The sequence below is a fragment of the Bolinopsis microptera genome, chromosome 3, assembly GCF_026151205.1.
Source record: "Bolinopsis microptera isolate Bmic1 chromosome 3, MBARI_Bmic_1.0, whole genome shotgun sequence".
Taxonomy (NCBI): Eukaryota; Metazoa; Ctenophora; class Tentaculata; order Lobata; family Bolinopsidae; genus Bolinopsis; species Bolinopsis microptera.
In genome coordinates this window covers 18,327,681-18,352,077 of record NC_087074.1, presented here as the reverse complement: position 1 = coordinate 18,352,077, position 24,397 = coordinate 18,327,681, and the positions used below count along the sequence as shown (strand labels likewise).

General features: G+C 38.1%; 2 protein-coding genes across 2 annotated transcripts; one reads left to right on the top strand and one right to left on the bottom strand.

The window, feature by feature from the left end:
• Positions 1–3,471: 3,471 nt before the first annotated feature.
• LOC134812483 (forkhead-associated domain-containing protein 1-like) lies at positions 3,472–18,914 on the top strand. The gene is made up of 27 exons (XM_063819932.1): positions 3,472–3,557; positions 3,875–4,037; positions 4,220–4,311; positions 4,698–4,753; positions 5,175–5,371; positions 5,576–5,676; positions 5,853–5,943; positions 6,260–6,402; positions 7,577–7,789; positions 11,268–11,439; positions 11,637–11,797; positions 12,159–12,270; positions 12,691–12,851; positions 13,166–13,318; positions 13,463–13,552; positions 14,086–14,208; positions 14,362–14,473; positions 14,734–14,836; positions 15,023–15,293; positions 15,526–15,570; positions 15,983–16,115; positions 16,309–16,433; positions 16,608–16,712; positions 16,842–17,050; positions 17,232–17,397; positions 17,558–17,698; positions 17,851–18,914. Exons 5-27 carry the CDS (start codon positions 5,185–5,187, stop codon positions 17,866–17,868), a joined length of 3,135 nt encoding a protein of 1,044 aa, XP_063676002.1. The 5' UTR covers positions 3,472–3,557; positions 3,875–4,037; positions 4,220–4,311; positions 4,698–4,753; positions 5,175–5,184; the 3' UTR covers positions 17,869–18,914.
• LOC134812484 (hormonally up-regulated neu tumor-associated kinase homolog B-like) lies at positions 18,898–23,439 on the bottom strand. The gene is made up of 9 exons (XM_063819933.1): positions 23,237–23,439; positions 22,919–23,015; positions 22,362–22,469; positions 22,079–22,203; positions 21,421–21,672; positions 21,130–21,257; positions 20,834–20,985; positions 20,562–20,683; positions 18,898–20,406 (listed from the first exon to the last, which is right to left on the bottom strand). Exons 1-9 carry the CDS (start codon positions 23,326–23,328, stop codon positions 19,281–19,283), a joined length of 2,202 nt encoding a protein of 733 aa, XP_063676003.1. The 5' UTR covers positions 23,329–23,439; the 3' UTR covers positions 18,898–19,280.
• Positions 23,440–24,397: the final 958 nt, after the last annotated feature.

Sequence of the window (24,397 nt, the reverse complement as noted above, 5' to 3'; positions counted from 1 at the left end):
CGCATGCGACACCGTGTAGTTGCCTTGACGATGTCAACCCATCGAGATGATCGTTGCATGCTCTGCTTGGAGGACTTCGCCGCTTCAACGCACCGACCAAACTTGTAGGTTTACAACCTACCAGGACGCGCGCCGAGTTAACCAAATATTTTACGAGTATCACCCGTTAACGAGCAAACTAGCATTATTGCTTTGCATCGTCGATCGGTGCTCTGCTTCGCAGAGCAACCTGCAACAATCTCGATGGGTTAACATCGTCAATCAATGCATTGCGAATTTTGCAAGAATGATAGTTTGCGCGTCGAGCATCGAAGCGGCGAAGTCTCCAACAATGGTGATAACTCCACCTTGGTTGATTCTTACTGGGCGGCGCTCAGCCCTGTCATTCCGCCGCGCCGAATCTCTATTCTGTAATTTCGGTCTATATGTTCAGGTAAAGTTGATTCTCCTGACCGTGAATCATTATCCAACGATGAATTATCAGCTGATCTATTCAATATTCATATTAAAGCTTTTAGTTCTCCCTAACTCTAAGACAGATGTCATATCTCAGCTCTATTTTCAAACTTGTGCCTCCTTTTTAGCAACCACGATCAGAAATTCAGGCGACATGGAAAACTCTGTAATCTGTATCATCTTTGACCTTTAACGTAGAGGGAAGGAAGGGCCGGGTTCAGCTATCAATTCTTTGTTGTATTCCTTCCACAGTTCCTCGTAATCTCTCTGTCGCAACTCTCACCATCTTCAACATCAGGGCTTTGAACCCCCGGCCTACTGGCCTCCATCTGCGCCTGTCTTCTTGCACTAGGCTTCAAAGAGCCATTCACTGCAGACACAAGAGTAGCAAGGCTTCCCAAAGAAGCACTAACATAGTTGCTTATTGCTTAATGCTTATTGGCAGGAGAGTGGAGATTGTGGTAAAAGCAGAGAGGAAGATCAGGGTTAAGCTCAGGATATTGTGAACCATGTCCCAATACTGAGCCACCTTCCCGTGTGACTCTGCTCTGGCTCGTGTCATTTCCACAAACGACCTCCAGTTGTCTACTAGTACTAATACTATAGTATCTTCCTTGGCTAAAATCTTCTCTCGGCATGGCCCTCAAGTGGTGCATCGCACGTACCGATCTCACTGCTAAAGATTGCGATAAACATTATTTGATGCACGGCACGGCCCAGTAGTGAATACCGCTACAAGAGTCGATAATACGATATACGATATATAATACAATAATACAAATATCATGTATAAACTTTGCCATATTACCTTCATTGTGTTTATTAACACTGAAGCCTGGGATCGCTATGTGAAAAAAGTTTGACAGTGGTGCAACTGTTAACGACCGCAGCCCTGATTTGTGTATTTGGTATTATATACTGTCCACAATCCCAGTGGCGTAACAAAGGAGGGGGGGTTGCCATCTGAGGGGGGGGGGGGGGGGGCGCCAAATTGTCGGTTGAATGTGGGAAATTTTGAAAAACTTTAAACACACTTTTTTAGAGATTTTACCGGGCGTATCCTCTAAAATCACCTAATTTGTTCAATTATAGGGAGGGCGCCAAAAGGGAAGGGGGCCTACAGGGGGCGCTTTTCGACAGGGGGTGCCAACAGGCAACGTTACGCCACTGCACAATCCACTTGAACGTTTAGTTGGCGCAAAAATATTTTAGTGGTACGAAATTCTCCCGGGAGAGATAAAAAGCTGCAAAGGTAGTTTAGAATGATTTGAGAGAACACAATTTTAGTGCTGGGGTGACAAGAGATTTAGCACAAAGGCACATGGGTACGTTTTGCCACTACCAAAAGAGAGATTTTAGTAAAATTCCAATCAACAGAAGTTGGACAAAGGACAGTGGCGTAATGTTGCCTGTTGGCCCCCCCTGCTGAAAAGCGCCCCTTCCTAAAATTTAACAAATTAGATGATTTTAGAGGATACGCCGGTAAAATCTCTAAAAAATTGTCCTACATTCAAACGATTATTTGGTGCCCCCCCCCCCCCCCCCAAAGACGCCCCCCCCCCCCCCGGCCCTTCGTTAAGCCACAGACAAAGGATCAGTTGACCTCCATCGAGATCTTCGCATCCTGGTTAAGTAAATAGCCTTATAACTCCTAAATGTGCTGAGCAGGCAGTAAATTGTCAGAATCGACAAAAAAAAAAGAAAAAAACACTTATCTACTGCTGTCATTTGAAAACAACCCTCTTCAACAAACAAATTTAATCCAGTGTTCTCGGGCCACAGGTTCCTCCTATTGAAAAATTTTTGATTTTGGTAAACGTGTGCTGACTCCACAACCTATGTATTTACCTAATATTTAGTGTATTACAGGTAGAAATTAATTAAGGTCTAGGTATTTTTCTTTTAATAGGTATATATTAAGAATTTGGTAAATTTCTAAATTGTATGACTGACTATCTTCATTATTGAGACGTTTTTAATATTTAATTTAGGAGGGTTTTTGTGGTTTTTTATAGGAATGGTTCACAGTGTGAACAGATTCCAGATTTATATATTTTTAAACTGATATTTAATAAACAAATGATTAAAAGAACCAATTTAAAATATACCCATAATGCTCACATAAAAACAACTCTAAATCAGTAGGCTGTCACTCTATTAATGCACCACACCGATCCCTCCACTGCTTGTAGGTTATAAAATAAATTCCACAATCCTAATTTTGTATCGTGATGGAGACCGGTGTCCATACAAAACTTTTACTAGGTTGCCGTTTGGTGTGAGCAATAGCGAACAGCACGCACACTCCTTTGCCCCGTCAACCTATATCTAATCTATTCAAAGAGTGACAGCCATACTACACATTGAATTAGGATTCCATTAAATATCAAATTGATTTATTGTAAACTTTTAAATGGCATAAAATTGAAATTTTTGTTTAACTGAAATTTTTGTTTAACTGAGGACAATTTGTTTCACCACTTACCCTACGTTTTTTGTACCAATTGGATTGACATCAACCAACAAAAGCCACAGCAATTAGCTGAACGAAAATTTAACAGGCTTCAACAATGATTTATCCCTTTAATTTTAAGTATTAATACACATATATTTTTGCAGGACAATCAATCATTTATCATATTATCTATTTACGTTTACTTTGGTTATATACTATGTATCTTTGTGTAAACCATTGTGTACAATTCATTTTCTGTTGCACATTTCCACCAGATCTGGTTGACAGTTTAAAACCAGCGTTTGCTGTTTTGAAATGTATGAGTGAGATCGTAAGGGATCCATATTACGTAAGCCTCCCTCTATGATCCCCAATTTTAAAGTAAAATTGATTGACTAAATAAATAAATCTAGAAGACAACAGTAATTGTAGTATAGCAAGAGTCAAACTAAAGAATCTATTTAAACCATTATTGTTTTAGGACTATAAATGTTTATTGTTTTACTTGAAACCATTGTTGTTACCTTTACTTAAAATAACTAACATCGTTTTAAAGATGCTAAGACAGCATACAGAGAACAACCAGTTCTGCCTTTCAATTCCAAAAACGACCATTGGAACGAGAGATTGTGAGCTTGTTATACAGGTAAACCATAACAATTTGATACAATAAAATCTCTCGATACCATGCTTCTCGTTACAGGGTACCTCAATATACTGGGTTTCTTCCTCTCTCCAAAATTTTAGTTTTTTGGCTTCATTTGTGCAAGAAATTTACATTATCATAGCTTATATCGCATGTGGTAGTGATTTGAGTACATTTCGAGCTGCATACCATCACAATACGACACAATACATCCAATAGGTTCTTAATGGGGTATATGAGACACTTGACAGATTATTTCAGAGGTTACATTATATACTCGAGAACATGATATTTTCTGATAACCAATTAATCATCAGGGTCCAGATGTTGCCCCCCAGCACTTGACAATAGAAAAGCGGAATGGTGCTGAATACATTCTTCACGACCTGGGCACATCTGAGGGCACTCTAGTGAACCACTGCAGAGTCAGTGGAGCTTCGGTGAAGTTAAACTGTGGTGACATCATCAAACTTGGTCCCAGTGAGTTCCAATGCCATGTGAATATTCTGACCATAGTGATTATTACACACCAAATTGAAGTTCTGATTATAATTTAAAGCTTTAAATGGAATATATAGTCTGAATGATTTTCGAAATTATTACTGAATCGAATATTATAATAATGAGTTCAGAACGTTCTAACGAATTCTTGCTTTTTTCAGATAGCCCTGCATTTACTTTCATCTCTCCTGGACTAAGTCCACTATCTATCATCACTTCTGATCTTCGTCCGAACTCTGCCCCCATTGCAAAGGTACCAATTCAAGTAGCATTTTGCACTAAAAACAAAATATTTATGTTATTGATTGTATGTCAATAATACATTAATCATTCTAATATACTTACAGCTGCTGGCAAATTTGTTGTTTCGTTGCCAGGGTGACTCCGCACTAAAAATTAAATTACAGTGGAAATAAGATTCATTATAGCTACATGAGGCATCTGGTTCATTTCATGAGCAATTTCTAGGTCAATTCAATTACGTTACATCATGAATTAAGTTTGCTACTAACTCATGATAGACATGCCGTCGTAATGTATAACTAAAAGTCTTGTAATTCTTTTGCTTCGGCTATTACTATTTGATGTTAATCTAAAACATAGAAATGTTTTGAAGTAAGTAACAAATAATATTTTCAGGGTGAACAAGTTGAGATTTCCGCTCCGAGGACTCACTCTGGGTCCATTCTTACTGGGTAAGATTAGTACTTACTACTTCAGTTTAAAATGTTTTATCAGCTTAACATGTGACGTAAGTTATAATATTCTCTAAAAGTGTCTAACGGATACAAAGACGGAACATGGCAGGTGTAATGCAGTAGCCGACAAAAACTATTGACTTATAACACTAACCTTCAATAACCTTGCAATTACCTAAAAAGGAATAATGAAAATAAACACACGTCACACCTTGATGTTCACTCTGTGGTATGAGGACACAGCCACTCAAAATAGCCACTCATTTCTCTACGGTTTATTAAAATTGCGGATTTTTCAGTCGACCATCTGAGACTGACTTCTATCCACAGTACCATGCTAATTTCTAAAACGCTGTACCTTTCTGATGGAGGGGATTTGTTGGCGAAATACTCGATATTTAAAACTATTATCACACAGCCGCACTACGATGAAGAGGAACCTAGTAAACGGATCTTCTCAAAATGGATTACACGCCTCCGATCACGATACCACACAGAAACAACAAATGTTGGAGTTCCTGCAGAACACCGTGGTGGCGCAAGAGAAGCGGCTGACGGAGATGGCCGATGATATCCAACATTTTAAATCTGTTGAACAATTGGGAACCAAAAACGGTAAGGAGCGATATTGTTAAGCTCCCTGTTGTAGAACTTAAATCTAGTGAAAAATCAAGCCTTATTCAAATAAGATGTTAAAATGTTTAATCGGTTTGGATTATGATGTGGTGGTTTGACGATTCAAACACATGGTTTGAAAATCTTTAAATGTTTGTTAACAGTACTGCGCTTCTCTAACTATTGAACCTTTTTCTCCAACAGGTTATGAAAGAGAAAGCTCTGCAAAGAAGAATGCTTTATTTAAACTAGAACAGCAGAAATCAGAAACTCAAACAGCTAACCATGTCATGGCCAGTTTACAGGTTTGACACAAATTTCTTTTTATTTAAGGTTAAAGTAAAGTAAAGTCTGCAGAATTCTTGAAATATTATTTAAAATCTTCCTTCTGAACTACTGGGAACTTAATTGTCGGTCGAGGTCTGTTTACAAAATTTAAAGCATTATAAAGTTATTTTAATTGTAACCTTTATTTCTACAGAGTGAGTTGTTAGAAAAGAAAAGAAGAGAAGAAAGTTTGTTAAAAGAAATGGAAGAGTTACAGCGAGATAAATTAGGTGGTTCGGGACAGGGTGAGTAACAGTTTAGGGGGCCCGGGGGAGGGGGGGGGGGGGTGAGTAACAGTTTAGGGGGGCCGGGGGGGGGGGCAGGGTGAGTAACAGTTTAGGGGGCCGGGGGAGTGGGGGCAGGGTGGGTTACAGTTCAGGGGGGCCGGGGGAGGGGTGGGGGGGGGCAGGGTGGGTTACAGTTAAGGGGGAGGGAGATCTCAATAATTCTTGCTCCTTAAGTGATGAGATCATGGCTGAATTTCAGAATCAAATTTTAAAACGATCTGGTGTTTTTTAAATGTCTCCAATTTCTAACCCGACTCAGTCCGGTTTTCCCCAGTCGTAACACTAAGAAGACAGTTAGCGGAAAAAGACGCGGAACTGAGACAAATGAAATCTGAGTACAACGCTTTCAAAGTCCGACCCGACGAGTTGAAGGAACAGAACATAATATTCACTAAAGAAAACAAGGGCTTACGAAAGGTTCGTTTATTGTGGTGAAGACAGTGTTGTGGAATTTTAATTATAGGTTGATGTCGCTGCAAGCACATAATATTAACCATATCTGTCGATAACGCCGATAATGTTAGAACATTATTAATAGAAATATTAGAACTAATATTTCTTATTTTACTGCTATTTCAATCTTTTTATATTCCATATAATATAATTTATGAATAATCAAATATTTATAGACGAAGTCTGACAGACCGGTAACTTAGACTGCTCAAGAATCAATTTTCCCGCAATCAAACATCTACTCACTAAAAATATTCTATAATTTTGTATTATTCACTGCCAATAAAAACCGCCCATCCCACTCCAAAAACCGCCGCCACCGAATGTGATTGCATCTAATTGCACTCCAGTTGCTCTTACATCGTGCTGCAGATGAAAACAACAAATTTGTTTACTTTTCTCTGTCCTGGTATTTGTTGACAGATAACAGAACAGCAAATTATGCTCACAACTCATCCACGGAGACGCAGAGCAGCGTGCCAACATGCTTGTCCTTTTCTTTTATTGTTTTGTTATGCAATATTGCAGTGTTGAACTGACGCAATGATGTCTGAACTCGTGCGTGTGGATAATAGCCATTGAAGGAGCTTTGCAAGCTTAGCAGCCTTCTAGCTTGTCGAAATCCTGATTTCGCTATTTCAAATGCAGATAATTTATCAGCTGTAGTAGCGTTTTTAAGTCATTAAAATACAACCATCAACGGACTCTCAAATTTTTAATATCTATAGAATTATGTAACAGAAGATTTAACTAAATGACCAATGACCATAAAGTGACCACAGCACATACTGCTTAAAGCTTTCTGGGAACTGGTAGCATGGTGTTTAAATTTTGCTTGCTATAAAGAAATATTATAAAACCACAGGCCACACCAAAATGCTATAATGAGACAGGTGGCGCTGGATGACTCAATATTAACTATATCTAACATGATAGTTGACACAAGATTTAAATTGTTTCAATTTCTGCAGAGTGGGCGTGTATAAATAAATTCATTTGTACGAACTTATCTGCATAAAGTTTGATGGAAATTATCAAAAGTGAAATAAGCTATAACTATAGTTTCTATACAAATGAGCTATTATTGCACTAAAAGTATCGTATCTACGACCAAGTAATAGTAATCACCTTTTTCCAGCAAATCAGGGACAGTAAGAGGCAGGTTCAAGAGAACCAAGATAAAGTGATACACCTTGAGAAGGATCTAGCAGAAGTGCAGGCAAAGTTAGCGCATGAGATGCGCATGCACATTACTTCGCGTGACATGGTGTCCAAGTTCCAGACTGAGGTAGCCGATAAGGCTAAGTTAGAGAGGATACTGAAGATTGAGGCCAAGGAGAGTGAGGTTAAGGTGAGAATGTTTTATTTGATATTATAGCATTTTGAAGTGTTTTCCTTTTAAATTGTTTTATATTTTACTAGTACTACTTAAACTTGTCTACTAGTAGTGATTTTTACACCGATTCGAGGTTCAAATTTCGGGACTTAAAATTTCAATTTCTTGGCCAATTTTTAATTTCTTCATACTGGTCAAAAGGCCATAAAAGCATTCGACCTAGCCAAAAATGTTTCAATGATATAATATATCTCTCGCGGTTTTCGCGGAAAGTTGTGTTAAACTGGATGACGTGGTGTTAGTAAAATGGCAACAGATATTAATACTTTCAACACTACTATATATATTAACAACTAATTTGAGGAAACGATGTAACAGAGTCGATATATTTGAATGTTGCCATGGGGTGGCAAGTCCCCCGTGGTCCGGTAGTTTCATTGCGTCCTAATATATATATCGTCTCGCTTTATATATAGTAAGATAACATAATTTATTTACATAAAATGGGTTTCGAACCTGAGAGGTAGTTGTAATCAATGTATAACTGTGGAAATAAGAACTAAATACTGAACAAGAGAAATTTATAGAAATTATCAAGGATCAGCATTCAGTGCAGCATGGATGTAATCTCAGTTTCAAAATGATATTGATTTGCCGATTTTGATCAGTTTATAAAGAAGAACTCACCAAGATGAGAGTTAGCTGAGTTCTGTTAGGTAAAGTCTGGATATCTGTTCGTTTTTTTAAAGACTGACTTTGACTTCAATGTCGCTTTAAACCTAAAATGAGAAGTGTAGCTTCATTATGCAAACACAGTTTGGCACTAAAACGTTTCACAGCTAAAATATGCAGAATGTTTTTCTCAAATTGTAGTTCAAAACTTAACTTGATTGTCCAGATATAAACTCTTAAATCAAACTGTAAGCAAACCTGGTTGGAAGCTGATTGAGATCCATCAGTTGTCGCAATCTTCTTGATAAAGTCGGAATCTTAGGTAAACTTCACCTGAAATATAATGAAAACAATTGATTTATTTATGATCACCTTAGAAATAAGCTATAAAATACTAGTTCTTATTCTATGTTTTATATTAAATTTGATTTTAGTATCTTCAATGTTGTATTTATTTTGAGCGATTTGATGAAAACATGCAACTTGTAAAAGATGTTATCCATTATTTTTATCATATAATATGACAATTAGGAGTTGGGCTCCCGCGATGAGGTGCAGTCATGATATCATTTACTTTTACTTTCGGCGATCCTCGATTGAAATCCCTTCAAAATCTTTCGAAAAACGTCACGGTCGAGTATAGTTGTTCGATAAAACCGGCGTCTTATAGTTTGGCTGCTAAAATGTTTATAGTTGATCATCCTACTGGCTTTATATAATATATAATAATATAAGCTGTATAAGGAAACGAAAGATATCTGAGTTAAAGATTTTTACAGCCCCGAGATCATGTCCACGTTTGCCTGTGCGCGAAGTACATGGGTACACATATCTTGCTCTGCTACCGAAAGTTTTAAACATCCTGAAATAGAGACGGTCGGTTAGGGGTATGGAATAAATACTTTCTAAATAAGTCAGATAACTCTAATTAGTCAGTTATAGGATAATCATAGAGATAAAGAGTTCTTCCATAGGCTCTTGATTTGGATAATATCTTACCGAATACCGTTTGGTACATGATCAAACTTGTTGGATGATTTTTACTTGGCCAGTGCTTTTAAGCGATAAATAATTGTCAATGGTGAAGATAACCTAAATTAAATTCAATATTTTTAGACATATTCTCTTACTTAATTCCCATGTTACAACAACTTTAGCTATCACAATGTATCCTGTACTTTTTTACAGTATCTCCTTGATGAGATGCTAGTTTACTCAGTAACGTAGCATCTTGTCAAATTCTTTCTTAAATTCCTAACGTAGTAGGTTGGAAATGACTACCTTGTTGATGAAAAATTTAATGATAATTTAACCTTTAATTTAAAAAGTACCTGTGCTAATAATAGCTATTTCAGCCACACCAATTTTTTCTGAAACTGTCTTGCTGAGTTTTACAGTATCTCCTTCAGTGTTACAGATCAGTGTGTAGATCTGGTCCGCCTGCTCTAGTCCGTATGTTAGTTGGAGTGTTCCACAAGACCCCTGTTTTACGTCTCCCTGATACACTGACACATCTACGTTGTTTCTATTATCCACACAGTCCCTAAAGTTAGCTTCACTTTTTGCACACCGATCACCAGAACGGTACCAGTTGGTGTAGAACCTCCAGTAGATATGCACCTTGTGGATAAAATGGGTTCTATCAAACTCTAGTTTTAACCAGCCTGCTCCGTTATCAGTTTCAGTGAGTGCCAACGTCGAGAGGTCTTTATCAACTGCATGTGTTGCAGCAAATTTTTCCTCGTTGTTATTGGCTGTTTTTCCTTGTGTTACCTTTTTAGGGGTAATCTCTGCCAACTTTAGCTTTAGAACTGAAGTAATTAAAATTCTACGCATTTACCAATTTAAATTAGAAAATTCGGGGAATTCATTATTTTAATGGCTTTCTTACATATCTTATTCTCGCAATCAAAGTCTTGCCCTGCAAAATAGTTGTCACTGCTGAAATATTTGAATTACTGAACGTACCCTGTATTGGTTCTTCATCTGAGTCACCAAAGCCAATCCAAACCACCATGAAAGCAAAAAAGAGCAATTTCAGCATGATGGCACTTTGAAATGCTTTATCTTTTGAGAATCTATGTACTGATAGAGTCAAAATAAACTAAACCAAATGCTATAAACAATAAATGTGAGCTGGTGTGCCCGACAGCTCATAGCACCTCAACCCGACTAATCGCTTCCTCGTGGATCATTCATAAAGCTCTGCTCTCCTAACAACACTAACATAAGACGGACTCTGGCAAAGCTGGGCGATTATCTCATGAACAGTTTAATGGCCATTGTTTTGGCCATTGTTCTGACCAATGTTCTAACCAATATTCTTGTGGGTGAAGAATCGTGGGTATTACAATACCACACTTCGATCTAGGCAAGCACATTTTACGACCCTCACTTTAAATCTTTAGAGCTCAATGATAATAACGGTCCATGTTCTAGATTAGCGGCACTTTTAGAATTCTTGATATAGCTTTTACAGTTAAAATTATGTTGAACTATAAGGCCCTTGGTCACTGAGAGGAAGATGATAGTACTCTCTGGACTCTGATAGTCAGATTTTACCGCAATCAAAAAATATCCATCCCAATCGAAGATACAGATGATTTAAATGTGAAACACTCCACACAATTTATATTGCCTATCAGAAACTACAATATTACGATGTATACGATGATTGGGCGACCCTTGTCCGAATTTAGTGACCGCGTTCGGACGAATGTCGTGATATCGTATTCAATTACATCAGTCAAATAATTTAATTATCATATTCATGATCAGATATTGATAAATTGTCGTGCTAACGCGTTATTTACCTTCCCAGCTGAAGCACTTTGAGGCTAGTATCAGAGAAGCCCTATCTAAGCTACAAGACACAGAGGAAACTGGGTGCGATAATGTGCTGGTAAGGAAGGTTGAGGAACTAGTCAAGACACACCTGGAGACTAGTATACACCTTAAGAAGAGGGATGAGGAATTCGCTGCTTGTAGAAAAGGTTGGTGAGCTTTGTTTTGGATTATTTAGAGAAACACATTAATCGAAAATCAACAATGATCGAAATTTATAAAATCACCGTAAAATCAGCACTTTTCAGATAATTTTAGATCATTCCAGATATTGTATGTCAAAAAAAGCTAAAGTAAAACTAGAAGCGAAGGTGAATTTGAAAATAAAAGTAAAATTACAATGCAGGCTACGAGAGTATCCACGAGAACCTAGCGAAGATAGAACTTGAAGCGCTGACCCTTCTTGAGGTTGTTCAGAGCACAGAGACTCACATATCTGACAAAGTTGAAAAGGAGGGAGATAAGATTGCTTCTTTGGAGATATCTGAGAACTTGCTTTGGCTTCAGGTATTTATTTTAAATTCCACCGTGATTTACAATGTTGCCAGATCATTGAACGGTAACGGGTAACTCTGTTTATATAATTAGGGTTATATTTTGAGGTTATTGATAGAATGTTTTGCCAATTTTATCTTTGTTTCTTTATACTACAGTTGAAAATTAATTAATAAATAAAATTTGCGGCGGAGGAATCGTGGCGCAGGGCCAAAACCCTTCTTCGATCCTCGGTTTGCAGTTTTACAAATCTGGTTACAAAGTTTTGATACACATTTTCTCACTGGTGTTATTATATTGTAATATGACTATCAGGTATTAGGTAAGGTTTTCTGGTAATAATTGACCCTAACAATATAACTGTATTTTGCAGGGTATGGTTCTAACCCTAGCTCGAGCAGTGGAGAAATACTCCTCTGAAGTCGAGAAGAAGACTGCCACTGCTGTCAGAGCTGCTAAAGACACCGGGCTACCATCTCGTCTGAGTGAGTGTTCAATGTTGTGCAATGTTTTTGTTTTACTAAATGTTTTCATCCGCCAATATGAACTGTAATTTGAAATGAAACATCACCGTATATTTGTTTGCTCCTAGAAATGCTGTGCTTTTTTGTGAGATCTGTAGAGTGTTCTGTTCCGTAATCAGTGTCGCATCTTCTTACTCTTTTACCAGCTGAAGACAATTAACAAGTTATGTTTTTTAAAGCTTACGTTACCCTTGAACTAAAGTATCAATTCTATATTTATAGAAGCCCACAAATATTTTCTGAGATCATTTTAAATCTAAACAAAGCCTAACAACAAACAAAGCCTTCTCGTCTGGCTGTGTTATCACTATAACTACTACCCTTGTATGTGCGCTGTGCTGGTTGTCGTGGTTACCTAACCTCAATACCCAGAAACCCCAGGTGTGGAAGAGATAATAGACAATCTCAAGTCCACAACTATACGACTGAGGGAGGAGAAAGCTGGACTTGAAGAGAAGCTTAGAAACACTGTGGATAGTTACGAAGGGAAGTTAGCTGCTGAGCACAAGAAACACACGTCAACTCTCAGGGATGAACTTGAGGTTTGTTGGCCCAGTGATGAGTGAAAGTTTAATTATTGTTGATCAAATTCGGTTAATGATATGACTGTTGTATGTTTAAATCTGTTAAGGAATTTTAATGCCTAAATAACATTTGAACTAATTACAACACTACAAATCTATTACATTTATTGAGAATTATGTAATGTTACGTGATGGAAATATTTTAAACGGGCATATCCTGTCCAAACCCAGGATGCACTACATGAAGAATTCGTTGTAACTTTGTTTGAAAAGCATTAATATTAATATAATATTTAAATATAATTAGTATTTTAGTAACCGGAAATCCCCAGACACTAAAGCGGCTTCACGAAGAGCAAATGAGGGGGCTGTATGTGAGTGAGCAGCAGAAGCAGAGTGAAATGAGAGGGGAATACTCCTCTCAAACCACCTCCCTGACGAAGAAAATAACCCATCTCGAGACTCAGATCCAAGTTCATAAAGAAGTTAGTTTTCTAATTTTAGAATACCTTTCAAGCATACACTTATTCAAGGTATTTTAACTGAGTGAACTGGATTTGATGCTTGCTTTTCGATCGATCATGATCAATCACAGCTGAAGGCTGGTAATTCATGTTTAAAATTTGCAGAATGAAGCACTAAGTTCCACAAAGCAAGCCGCATTGGAGGCTAAAATAGAAGAACTTATCAAAGCGGAGAAGACTTCACGGATGATGGAGGTTGGTTTTCTTCTATATATTCCTTTGTTTGGAATAACAACGTGAACCGTTTGTATCAAAAACCAGAATGTTTAATAAACTGTTTGCGACGCATTTTAAAACAATTTTAAATTGCCGAGTAGGTCTACCATATTTGAAAGTTGTAACGCGCGAAACAAGTAAAGGTTTACCAACCGTGGCACTCAATCAGCGAGTAAAATGATATTTCGAGCCGCGCACACGTTTTAGTGAAACCTAAAACTATATTTGTGGCGTTGCTATGGCAACGTTTTCAAAATATCCATAAGCTTTCTCTACGCATAGCGTCACCGGTAACCGGTTACCACACCTAACGACATATTGCGTAATTGGCTATTGTCCTGTCAACTAAAACGGTCATATCAAACTTATCTTTAACCAGACATGCATATTTTAACTAAGGGTTGGAAAAATTTATGAAAAATGTAATTCCATTTTACAATATATTCAATGTCTTCTGCTCGAAAACAGAGAATCTTTAAGAACTACAGAAACTTAAAACCCTGATATTTCAGGAGAGTTTGCGTGAGAAGATGTCCAAGTTTGACTCTGATACTTTTTCAATGAGGCGAACAGGTGTGGAGCAGAAAGACAAACTTGATGCTCTCGAACATGAGACTGAATCACTCCGAGAACAGGTAACTAACTACCTACATAACTAGTTAAACATCTAACAGTGAGAGATTATGATATTTCTCGTGTTTTAAACTTGTGCATCGTCTCCCCTCAGATATCCTAGCATGGACACCAACATTCTCGACATATTACATGCTAACATTTTATTGCTTCAGAACAGGCAATATGCAGTGACAATCGTTACAATGGAAAATAAGTTACATTCTATGAACTCACGCTGTAATGACATGGAGCTCAATCTTAATGATTCACTCTCCAAACTGGAAGGTATGATGAATATCGAGTCGTGTGCGATTTTGTTTAAAGAGTTTAATCGATGATCGCTATTGGATCGTCACATGACATTGTTCTTAAGATATTTATTTAATTTCTCAAAATCACAATGATCGATCTCTCAACCATCAAACTTTTGTCAAGCTTGCGAAAAAGCTTTAAACTCCTGCAGAATAACATGCGCATATGAAGATTATTAATTATGCATGAAAACATTAATATTATAGAGACTGTTTATATCAATAAATTTGTAGCCGTACCGCCGCCCCCGCCTGAGCCGTACGAGATATTGAAGTGCCGGGAGATTGAGATGCAGAGAGAGATACAAAGACTCCAAACTCTCTCTAATACCCTCAGGTTTATAATAATAGAGGCTGTTTATTATAAACAGTGATTATATCTTACATGATATTATTATTGAATTGCAATCTTTCTGCATCCTGTCAACTGATAAATCTGAAAAACCAGCAATCTTGCACTTATTACAATAAATTCTACCTTCTGTGCGTGACTCAGAACTTTTATTAACCATACATCTGCCAGGAGAGAGTTCGGTCTTGCCAAAGCAGAGGCGGACCAGAGAGCAGTTCAAATCCAAGGACTAAGGTGCGACTTAGCTGGAGCAGCAGCTCGGCTGTCTGATATGAGCGGGGAACTCAGTGAGAAGCAGAAGATAGAGAGGGAGAATATGCAGGATAAGATAGCCCAGCAAACCAAACAGATAGAAATACAGCGGGAAAGTATTGATATGCTCCAGTTGGAGCTGCAGAAAGAGAAAAAGAAACTTTCTCTTGTTCCTGAAAAGTTGCCTAAGGTTGGTTGTGAAATTTATATGTGGTTGGTACGTGTTATAGTATGGTAAATCTTTAATCTCTAATTTCTAGTTGTCTCCTCATTTATATTGTATCCTTCCTATAATTTGGAATAGCCTTCCTTTAATCACGAGCGGTGTACCATTCAGTTGGAAAGTTGAGAAAAGTTTTGTCTGCTCCGTTAAAAGGTTTTGTCTGCGAGCCTAGATATTAATTTCCGTAAAATAATTTCAGAAGGTACAACAGAAAGTGAAGATTGAGTACAAAGAACGTGAAATGGTAAGTTGCATAATATATTTGTCTCCTATTTTAAAACCGTCTAAATAAGTTCGCATTGCCAAGAAAAAATATCTAAACTAAGAGATTCTAGCATGGAACTTATTTGATTATGCAACTGTTAAATTAAGTTTAAATTAAGATTATCAGGACATGACAAGGGCCATTCATTAAATATCCATTAAAAATTACCGATTAAGGGACGACAAGGCAGCTCCTCGTACTCCCGTAGACCACGGGACGCAAATAATAGCTGCAGTGTGTTGTTTTCTTACGAAAGCAAATCACTCCATACTGATGTTCCGTCATCCTTCCTTCAATCGCTTATTGTTTTGTATTTTGTAAACAAGTGAGAGTCGCGGCTATGATATCACACTTATTTTCGTCACGAGTGTGTAATTATATTGTTTTATAGACGGAGGAGGAGAAAGATGGTGTGGAGATGGGCAAGAGATGTATGGATGAGAGGCATGGGATTATCATTGATAAACAGAGAATGGCACTCGCAGAGTTCAGGGCTCAGCTCAAATCTAAGACGCCCACTTTCTGTGAGAACTTAGTTAATTCTGTTAAAATTGTGTGAAAAACATGCAAATCATATCTTAAAAGCAGGATTAAATTTAAATTTTGATGTTTTAATCTCGTTCAAACAGATCTTAATTTGAGCATAGTAAATTTTAAGAATCTAGAGATTAATATTTATAATCGAGTAAATAAAGTTTGATGGACAATTTATTTTAGCGGAGCCAACTGTTGAAGGAAATCAGCAGATAATCAGACTAAAGAAGGAGCTTAATGAGCTGAGAGCTGCTCTTAAAAACAAAGATTTGGAGTATGGATCGAAGGAGAGTGATCTGAAGACTAAGGTTAGTACACCAATGTGGACAGAAAAGTTGTACACTGTAGGATAGATATATTACAGTTTTAGGATTTCATGCTTGGTAGATTGTTCATGTTTTTGAGTGTTGTAATGTTGTTATGTGTTTATGTTTTTGAAGTGCAAGTGAAAACGATTGGAATGTTTATATGCTGATTGTTAGGCTCGTCAGTTGAATTCAACCACGGAGAAGAATGCAGATATCGTGAAACAAGTCAAGTCAGAGCTGAATGATTCTCAGAGGCTACTTGGACACAGTGAAGCTTGTGTGAGTACACTCTATACATTTTTATCTCGACTTGTCAATTTACCTTTGATTTGTTGATTTCAGCTGTTTTCTATCTGTAAATTTTGTTAAGCCTTATTTTTTAATAACAGCATCTCAAATATATTTCAGTTCTCATCCCTGGCAACGGAAGTGCGCTCAGCCCTGAACCAGCCCCAGCACCCAATCTCTTATCTGACAATTGAGAGACTGGAGCACAGTCTGAAGGACAGGGCCCTGATGACGGCAGATATTGGGGCTCAGATAATTGCTGTTACTACCAGACTCTCACAAAAAGATGTCCTCCTCTCCTCCTACCAAGAGGACCTTTCTCATCTTAGGTTTCAAGTCACCAGATTTATTAATCATGTTCATATCATACACGTTTTATTTTATCATGTTAATATTTAATCACGTTTATAGCTTTACAGACTCACAGACGACAATTAACCTTACTCCTGAGTTCTGCGTGACCATCTGAAAAATAGTTACCAATCAACAACTTAAAATTATTATTTTCAGGAGGTCAGAATTAGACGCAGATGACGCTGGTGTAGAAGCGACAGTGCTGAAGAAGAAGGTTACCTCGCTGCAAGAAGAGAGTTCGCAGTTGAGGAAGAGCCTGACACATCTCCAAGGAGAGCTCGATCAGCAACAGAGACTCAACCATGCGTTGGCTCAGAGAAATGTGAGATTATTTTTAGCTTGTGGTAAAATTTGCATCGTTATTTAATTGCTATAGTCTGGTGTTTTGACTCAATGAATAGATAATACTCTTATGATTCACGGTTCAAAAAATCATTTTGAAAGGCTGAAAAGTTTAAGCTAATAATGCCCTTGTTTATCAGGCAAACAGAGAGGTTAACTCGGAGCCAGCACTGCAACACCAGTGTCCAGATCCCCGAACAGAGAGTCAAATAGAGCTGCTCAAGAAGCAGCATCACGAGGAGATTAAGAGGAAGAATTACGACATTAAGAAGTTAAAAGAGGTACGTTGGTGACTTTTTTAGCTGTTTTACTTCTTTTCAGCTTTCGCGATTTATCATCCCTTTAGTTTTCTCTATTCTTCTATGAATAACTGATAAAGTGATAATATTCGCCAAACTATGATCATTAAATTAGATTCCAAGTATCATTTCAGGAACTGATTACAAGCTGAAAAGCTTCACAAGATAGATAAACACGCTTTCAACTTGTTCTACTCCCCTCAAGTGTTGCTGAAGAGTGAAGATGATACTGCTACCACTCTCTTGAGGTTCTGAGACCTTATGATCGGACAACGAACTAGAACAGTCCATATTATTTGATCGTGAGAATTTTACGAACAGTTATAGAGACACTATACTTGCTATTTTAACCCGTACGATGTATCGCTAAGTATAAAGTTATGATATCTTTTGAGTGCTTATATTTTAATAACCATTTGTTAGCAATATTTTCAGTGTTTTAGAAAGTTGTACAGTGTATCATAGTACACACAGAAGGGTAGAATTTTTACAGATTATTAATAATAATTTGCTTTATAAGTGTTTATAGACTCATTGTTAAATATTTGGAAAATTAACGTACAGAATCCACGGATGACAGGTTAAAATTCTCAGCCAATTTATTGATCATTAAACATAAAATTATTGTTACATGATAGCATGTATTACTGTATCAGTTGGTCACTATAGATCATCACTGTGATGTTTTGATAGTTAATCCTTGATATTTTTAATATCTTGAGATAAACATAATGATAACGTCATCGATAGTTTCGGAAGAGTACTTTTTGAATGAAGTACGTTTAAGTACAAAGATCTTTTATCATTGCTCTTTGTACTGAACATGCAGGACCGATGTACAGCGGTCATCTCAAAGAACAATGTGTTCTTTGTTATTTAATTGTGGTCAATCCCACTTGAAAGTATACTTGATAATGGTTATTTTATTAAAGTGGGGGAGTGCCATTGACAGCGGCACTGATAGTCGATGATCCTCTTTTAAAAAGATGAAAGAATCATAATAAAAACAGGAAAAATAATAAAGTAAGGAAAGATGGGCATTTTATTTTTGAAACATGGGAAGAGAAACGAGTCAAAGGATAGAGTCCGTGGATGCTACTTGTGATTTCCAAACTATTCTTTTATTGTGTGATAGTAGATTTATGTTTGCTTAGTGTTATTGTAGAAGTTTTATGTATTTACGAGCTGAATTCGCTTAGATATCGCATTTTATTTTGTTAAAAATCAGAGAAAGTACCGAGAATAAATCATATGAATCGTACATCAATGACGGTAGAAGAAAGATGTCCTGACAATACCACGAAAGCTTTTCTACGGAGCTTATTGTGGAGCGGTGAATACTGACGGACACTTTATATTCCACTTAGCCACCTTAAGCATCGGCTGACATCGGCAAATTCAAAAGTGAAACAGTTGCATCTTAATCGAAATTGTCGTCAGAAAAGTCTTAATAATAAAGTAATAATCAAAATACAAAACTCAAGAACACAAATTATATCATGCACTTCTACTATTCAAAACAAAATTACACAAAAGATCAAAGTTCAGCTATTTGAGACTATTACTACCTGTATGAATAAGTCCTGTACGCTGAGCCAGTTTGGGGCCGATATGCTGCCTCAGCTGGAAAGGAAATGTTTCTCTTCAAGATGTGGGTGGTGTTCTTGTTAATGGCAATCTTTGCCCTCTGTAACTCAGACCTCCACCGATAACTCATGGACTGTTTGTTGACAGCGTCGTGTTGCCCCAGCAACGAGGCAGCATGTCCTCCTGGCAAGGGAGACTTCATGGCATATCCCCGCTCTGACTTAGCTGAACTGTCCTTTATCGGAGGCCACTGTATCCCGGCTGAAGTGCCGTACGTTACAGTGTAGCCGTTAGTTGCCCGGGAGACAGGCCGAGTGTTTGCCACTGCCAGACTGTTCTCAGACAGCATGCTGGGCGTGTCTGAACGTTTGTCTGTTCGTTTGTTTGTCTGGAAGTGGACGGTTTTGTTGGAAACTCGTGCTAGGGACACTGGGCTGGCTCGAGCTGACACGGTGTTACTGACATACTTGGTTTTAATGAGGGGGGTTTGTCTCCAGTTGGCCTTACCATCCCTGCTCCTTGAAGAGTTGTTGTCTGTTCTGGCTGGTATTGAACTGTACACGGTGTTCACATTATCATCTGACCTGTACTTGTACTGTCTCTGGTAACTTGAACCTAAACTTGTCCCGCCCGCTTTGTAACTTAGATTCGATTTGCTCGGCACTGCGGATCCTGTCGACGAAACCATGCTCATTTTCCGAGACCCGGAGAAGCCAGAGTCTTCGGGTGTGTTCTTGCTGGTGGTATCTTCACTGCTGGTTGGGGATCCTGTGTCAGCTTTCCCAACTCCCAGGCCATTACTACCTCTGAACGCTTCTTTAGAAGTGGGGGTTGAGGTACTTTGTTTCTTTTCGCTGGTTTTCTTCACGATGTTGCCAACAGAGTTCCTCCTCGGTTTTATTCCAGAGGAATGGGTCGTATGGTCATTTTGTGACTCTGAGCGTTTTACAGCCGTACCAGCAGTTTTGGGACGACGTTTCAAAACTTTTGTTTTTGAGCCACGGCGTGTTGAGGTGATTTCTTTCTTGGAGGGTGTAGTTAGGAGAGAGTCATCCATAGCATTAAGCGAGGATTTAGAACCCCTTTCTTGTTCTCTCAGATACCTGACGAGTTTGTCTATGAATAGAAGAAAAATGTGGAAGGATACAGAAAAATATGGAAGAATACAGAACAATATGGAATAATACAGAACAATATAGAAGAAAGTATGGTTTGAACTTCACATAACGTCACATTGTTTGTGAAGCGCCAAACGTACCTGTCGAATTTCTTAGCCATGTGATGGTAAGTAGCGGTATTGGGATTGATGTTGTGAGTGAGCAAATCCAGAACTAGAGAGTGAACGTTTACGTTGTGGAACTCCTCCATATACGAGATCACCTGAACAAACACTTTTATACCATGCGATCTGTTATCGGCAAGATCTTGACAGAGATTGAGTAGTTGGTTATGTTAGTCGGGGAGATTATATTAAGATAATTGGTTATGGACCACACTTTTCACTAAAAATCTAGCTAACAAGACTCTTACCTCTTGATTGAGTTCCTCAGTGACGGGGAAGTTGGGAGAGCTAATGAAAGAAATAGGTCCCTCCGCCAACCACTGGTGAGATGCACATTCCTTGATTTCTATACGATCCTTGGGGTCGGGTTGTAGCAGACGTTGCAGCAAATCTCTTGCTTCTGAAGTTACATTTTAGATTAAGCTATGTTAGATTAAACTAGCAGAATTGCTGTGCACCTAATCAAGAATCTAATCACTGCTTCATGGTGTATTACCTAAATCTACAGCTAAAGAAGCCCTGATTGGCTGAGTACGGTACATACCTTGAGAGGTACCAGGGGGCAATAGTTCCATGTCTCCAGTGATCATCTTTTGATACAACTTTTTCAGGTTGAAGGGTTTCACTTTGAAGGGGAGTTTCCCAACCAACATGGCAAACATGTTGATTCCTCTGAAAATTTTCACTTGAAATTGGACATGACAAGAGTACGATGCTGATAAAAGCAATATATCATCGGGTTAGTGAAATAGCGATCACAATACGTTAGTCAGACCCATTAATTGAAACATCAATAAGCTACTAATAATATAAGCTACTTAATATAACCACTTACATGGCCCAAATATCTACTCGTTTGTCGTATCCCTTGTTGGCCAGCAGCTCTGGAGCTGCATAAGCAGGTGAACCACACTGTGTACCTCGTCCTCCCTTACTCTCTAACGACTTTAAACAGTTGCTCAGTCCGAAGTCTATGATCTTGATGTCCCCTGATCTGCTTAGCATTATGTTCTCCACTTTCAGGTCCCTGTGGACTACCCCAGCGCTGTGGATGTGCCACACTGCGCTCAGGAGTTGGCGCATGAACCTGAAATTTAAGTTGAAATTTTGTGATCCAATACATAACAGCCACTGATTGCGGCTGGTATCTATTTTTGTCCATTGATACTATCAAATATCACCACTCTAAAGCAGTATGGAAAACATCATTCATCTTTAAATAGTATCGTCAGACAATGAAGAAATGACGTTAAATTGTCACGTGACATATAGATCACATGCTACAACGTATTTAACGCAAAGTTGCTCATCTTAACCGCAACTTGAAATACGAATTGATATGATCGAGTGACAAAATACACCATTAAAAATGCATGAAATGTATATTCAATTCTCTGTTCGTGCTACAAACAAAGTTAATTCTGATGCAGTATAACTAAAAACATACGAAACATATTTTTATTCTTACAATAAGCTGTCTTATAAAAACTTACTTTTTGGTTTCTTTCTCGGAGAGACGATCAGATTTGGAGATATAGTCCTTCATCTCACCCCCTCTGATCAGCTCCAAGACCAGATAATAAGCAATCTCTGTTTCGAGACTCTCGTACAGACTCACCTGTAGAAATTGCAGGGGTAAAACGTGATTTTATTCTGATAACGATTAAAATAATGACTGGGTTTTTAGACTGCTTTTTCCGAACTTGGATGCAGTGCGTTTTGTAAACCAATTATGACAGGCGTGCTTAAGAAGAGCTATTTTGTAGTGATTCTTACCACATTAGGGTGCCTCATGCATTGCAGTAGTTTTACTTCTCTCTTCAAGTTTTTCCACAGGTAGCTGTCTTGTTTAGCTTTCGTCTTGTCGATAATTTTTATCGCTACCTGGATATTTGAACACATTTAACGTCTTACACTTTGATGAGGGGTAAACTGATAGTTGCATCAGTTAATAATAGTTGCAATAAATTAAAACGATACAAGTGAACAGGATTTTCTTTGAAAAACTGGCGGTTTCATCAAACAAATGATTGCCGATCAAATGATCAACTAACAACTAAACAGATCGGGAAGCAGTTGTATTGAACAATTATACATACTTACGTCATGGGTTCAACAACTTGTGCGATGGTTAAAAAACACCTAGTTGTATTCAACACCTAGCAGCTGCATTACACAAATGATCATCGTTTTGAACAGCAGTAGCATTGAGCAACTTGCGTTTGGCAGTAGCATTGAACGACTACAGTTTACAGTTGTATATTTGGAACAACCGACATTAGCATCGGACAGTGAGTAGATATTAATTATATTCTTATCGAAATAAAAATTACCTTTTCTCCCGTTATAACGTGAAGCCCTTCCTTGACTTTGGCGAACGCCCCTTCTCCAATACTCTTCCCGATCAGATAGTTCCCTACTCTTTTTTTGCTGAAGAAAACAAAAACGTCAAAATAAAATACCACTACTTCCAATAACTTTAAGGGGACTATAGTGGCCGTGCATAATGACCAAATATTGGATAGCTGCATTTCAGCATAATTCTAGACAGCTTCTTCAATACAGAATCAAACTTGGAGAGCTTTTGATGAAATAATGTAAGCGAACAATTCTATTCAAGTGCATGATAAGTAGTGTTTTAAATAAAACACCTGTTGTACGATAGAATAACTTCCCGGGGTATCTTGTATACGGTATCGGGAACAGCGGTAACCATGGTATCGATCATCGTACTCTCGATCATACAAAGCAATCACAGAAATCGGACGACTAGTTCAAACAAAAACTGACATTTTACTTGTCAAGATGCTGTCTTTTGATAATGCAAATATTTTAGTATCAATTGAGCCAGTGTGAGGGCTCTCAAGTAGGGTGGCATTGTCAACAAGATGTGAGATCACGTGCTACGAACACGTGCCATCACGTGTACTTTGGCACGTGTCATTGCTAGCACACGTGCTGTGTTGTGCCGGCCCATGGTAACACTTTATTACTTGAGCTGGCGTGTCTGCAACACCACTGCTGTGTCTAGTGGCAGATCACGAGACACGTCTACGTAGTATAACTATACTTGAAAATGTAAACAGTTATCTGTAATATGTGCCGTTATTATTTGCTTGTAATACTGAATACTGGATATTCAAAAGAATAGCCTGATTGACGATTGTGATTGATAACATAATAAATCTTAACAACAACTAACAAGTACTATCACTCTATCAGGATGATATTTGCTCAAAATTAAACTCTTCCTCTTCCTCTTCCTCTTCCTCTTCCTCTTCCTCTTCCTCTTCCTCTTCCTCTTCCTCTTCCTCTTCCTCTTCCTCTTCCTCTTCCTCTTCCTCTTCCTCTTCCTCTTCCTCTTCCTCTTCCTCTTCCTCTTCCTCTTCCTCTTCCTCTTCCTCTTCCTCTTCCTCTTCCTCTTCCTCTTCCTCTTCCTCTTCCTCTTCCTCTTCCTCTTCCTCTTCCTCTTCCTCCTCCTCTTCCTCTTCCTCTTCCTCTTCCTCTTCCTCCTCCTCTTCCTCTTCCTCTTCCTCTTCCTCTTCCTCTTCCTCTTCCTCTTCCTCTTCCTCTTCCTCTTCCTCTTCCTCTTCCTCTTCCTCTTCCTCTTCCTCTTCCTCTTCCTCTTCCTCTTCCTCTTCCTCTTCCTCTTCCTCTTCCTCTTCCTCTTCCTCTTCCTCTTCCTTTTCCTCTTCCTCTTACCTGGGAACCCCAGGCTGATAGTAATAATATTCATAAACTCAATTGTCATTTGTCAATGATAATGATATAATCATACAAGCGTGCTTAATCACTTAACAGTCGATCTTCGA

Excerpts from the sequence above, each read along its gene's own strand:
- LOC134812484 (XM_063819933.1), bottom strand. The coding sequence starts at position 23,328 with ATGATCGAGAGTACGATGATCGATACCATGGTTACCGCTGTTCCCGAT. Across the intron at positions 21,673-22,078 it reads TCCGAGAAAGAAACCAAAAA|GTTCATGCGCCAACTCCTGA; the intron begins GTAAGTTTTTAT and ends CTTAAATTTCAG. Across the intron at positions 20,986-21,129 it reads GCCCCCTGGTACCTCTCAAG|AAGCAAGAGATTTGCTGCAA; the intron begins GTATGTACCGTA and ends ATGTAACTTCAG.
- LOC134812483 (XM_063819932.1), top strand. The coding sequence starts at position 5,185 with ATGAAGAGGAACCTAGTAAACGGATCTTCTCAAAATGGATTACACGCC. Across the intron at positions 11,798-12,158 it reads AGAACTTGCTTTGGCTTCAG|GGTATGGTTCTAACCCTAGC; the intron begins GTATTTATTTTA and ends TGTATTTTGCAG. Across the intron at positions 17,051-17,231 it reads GAGGACCTTTCTCATCTTAG|GAGGTCAGAATTAGACGCAG; the intron begins GTTTCAAGTCAC and ends TATTATTTTCAG.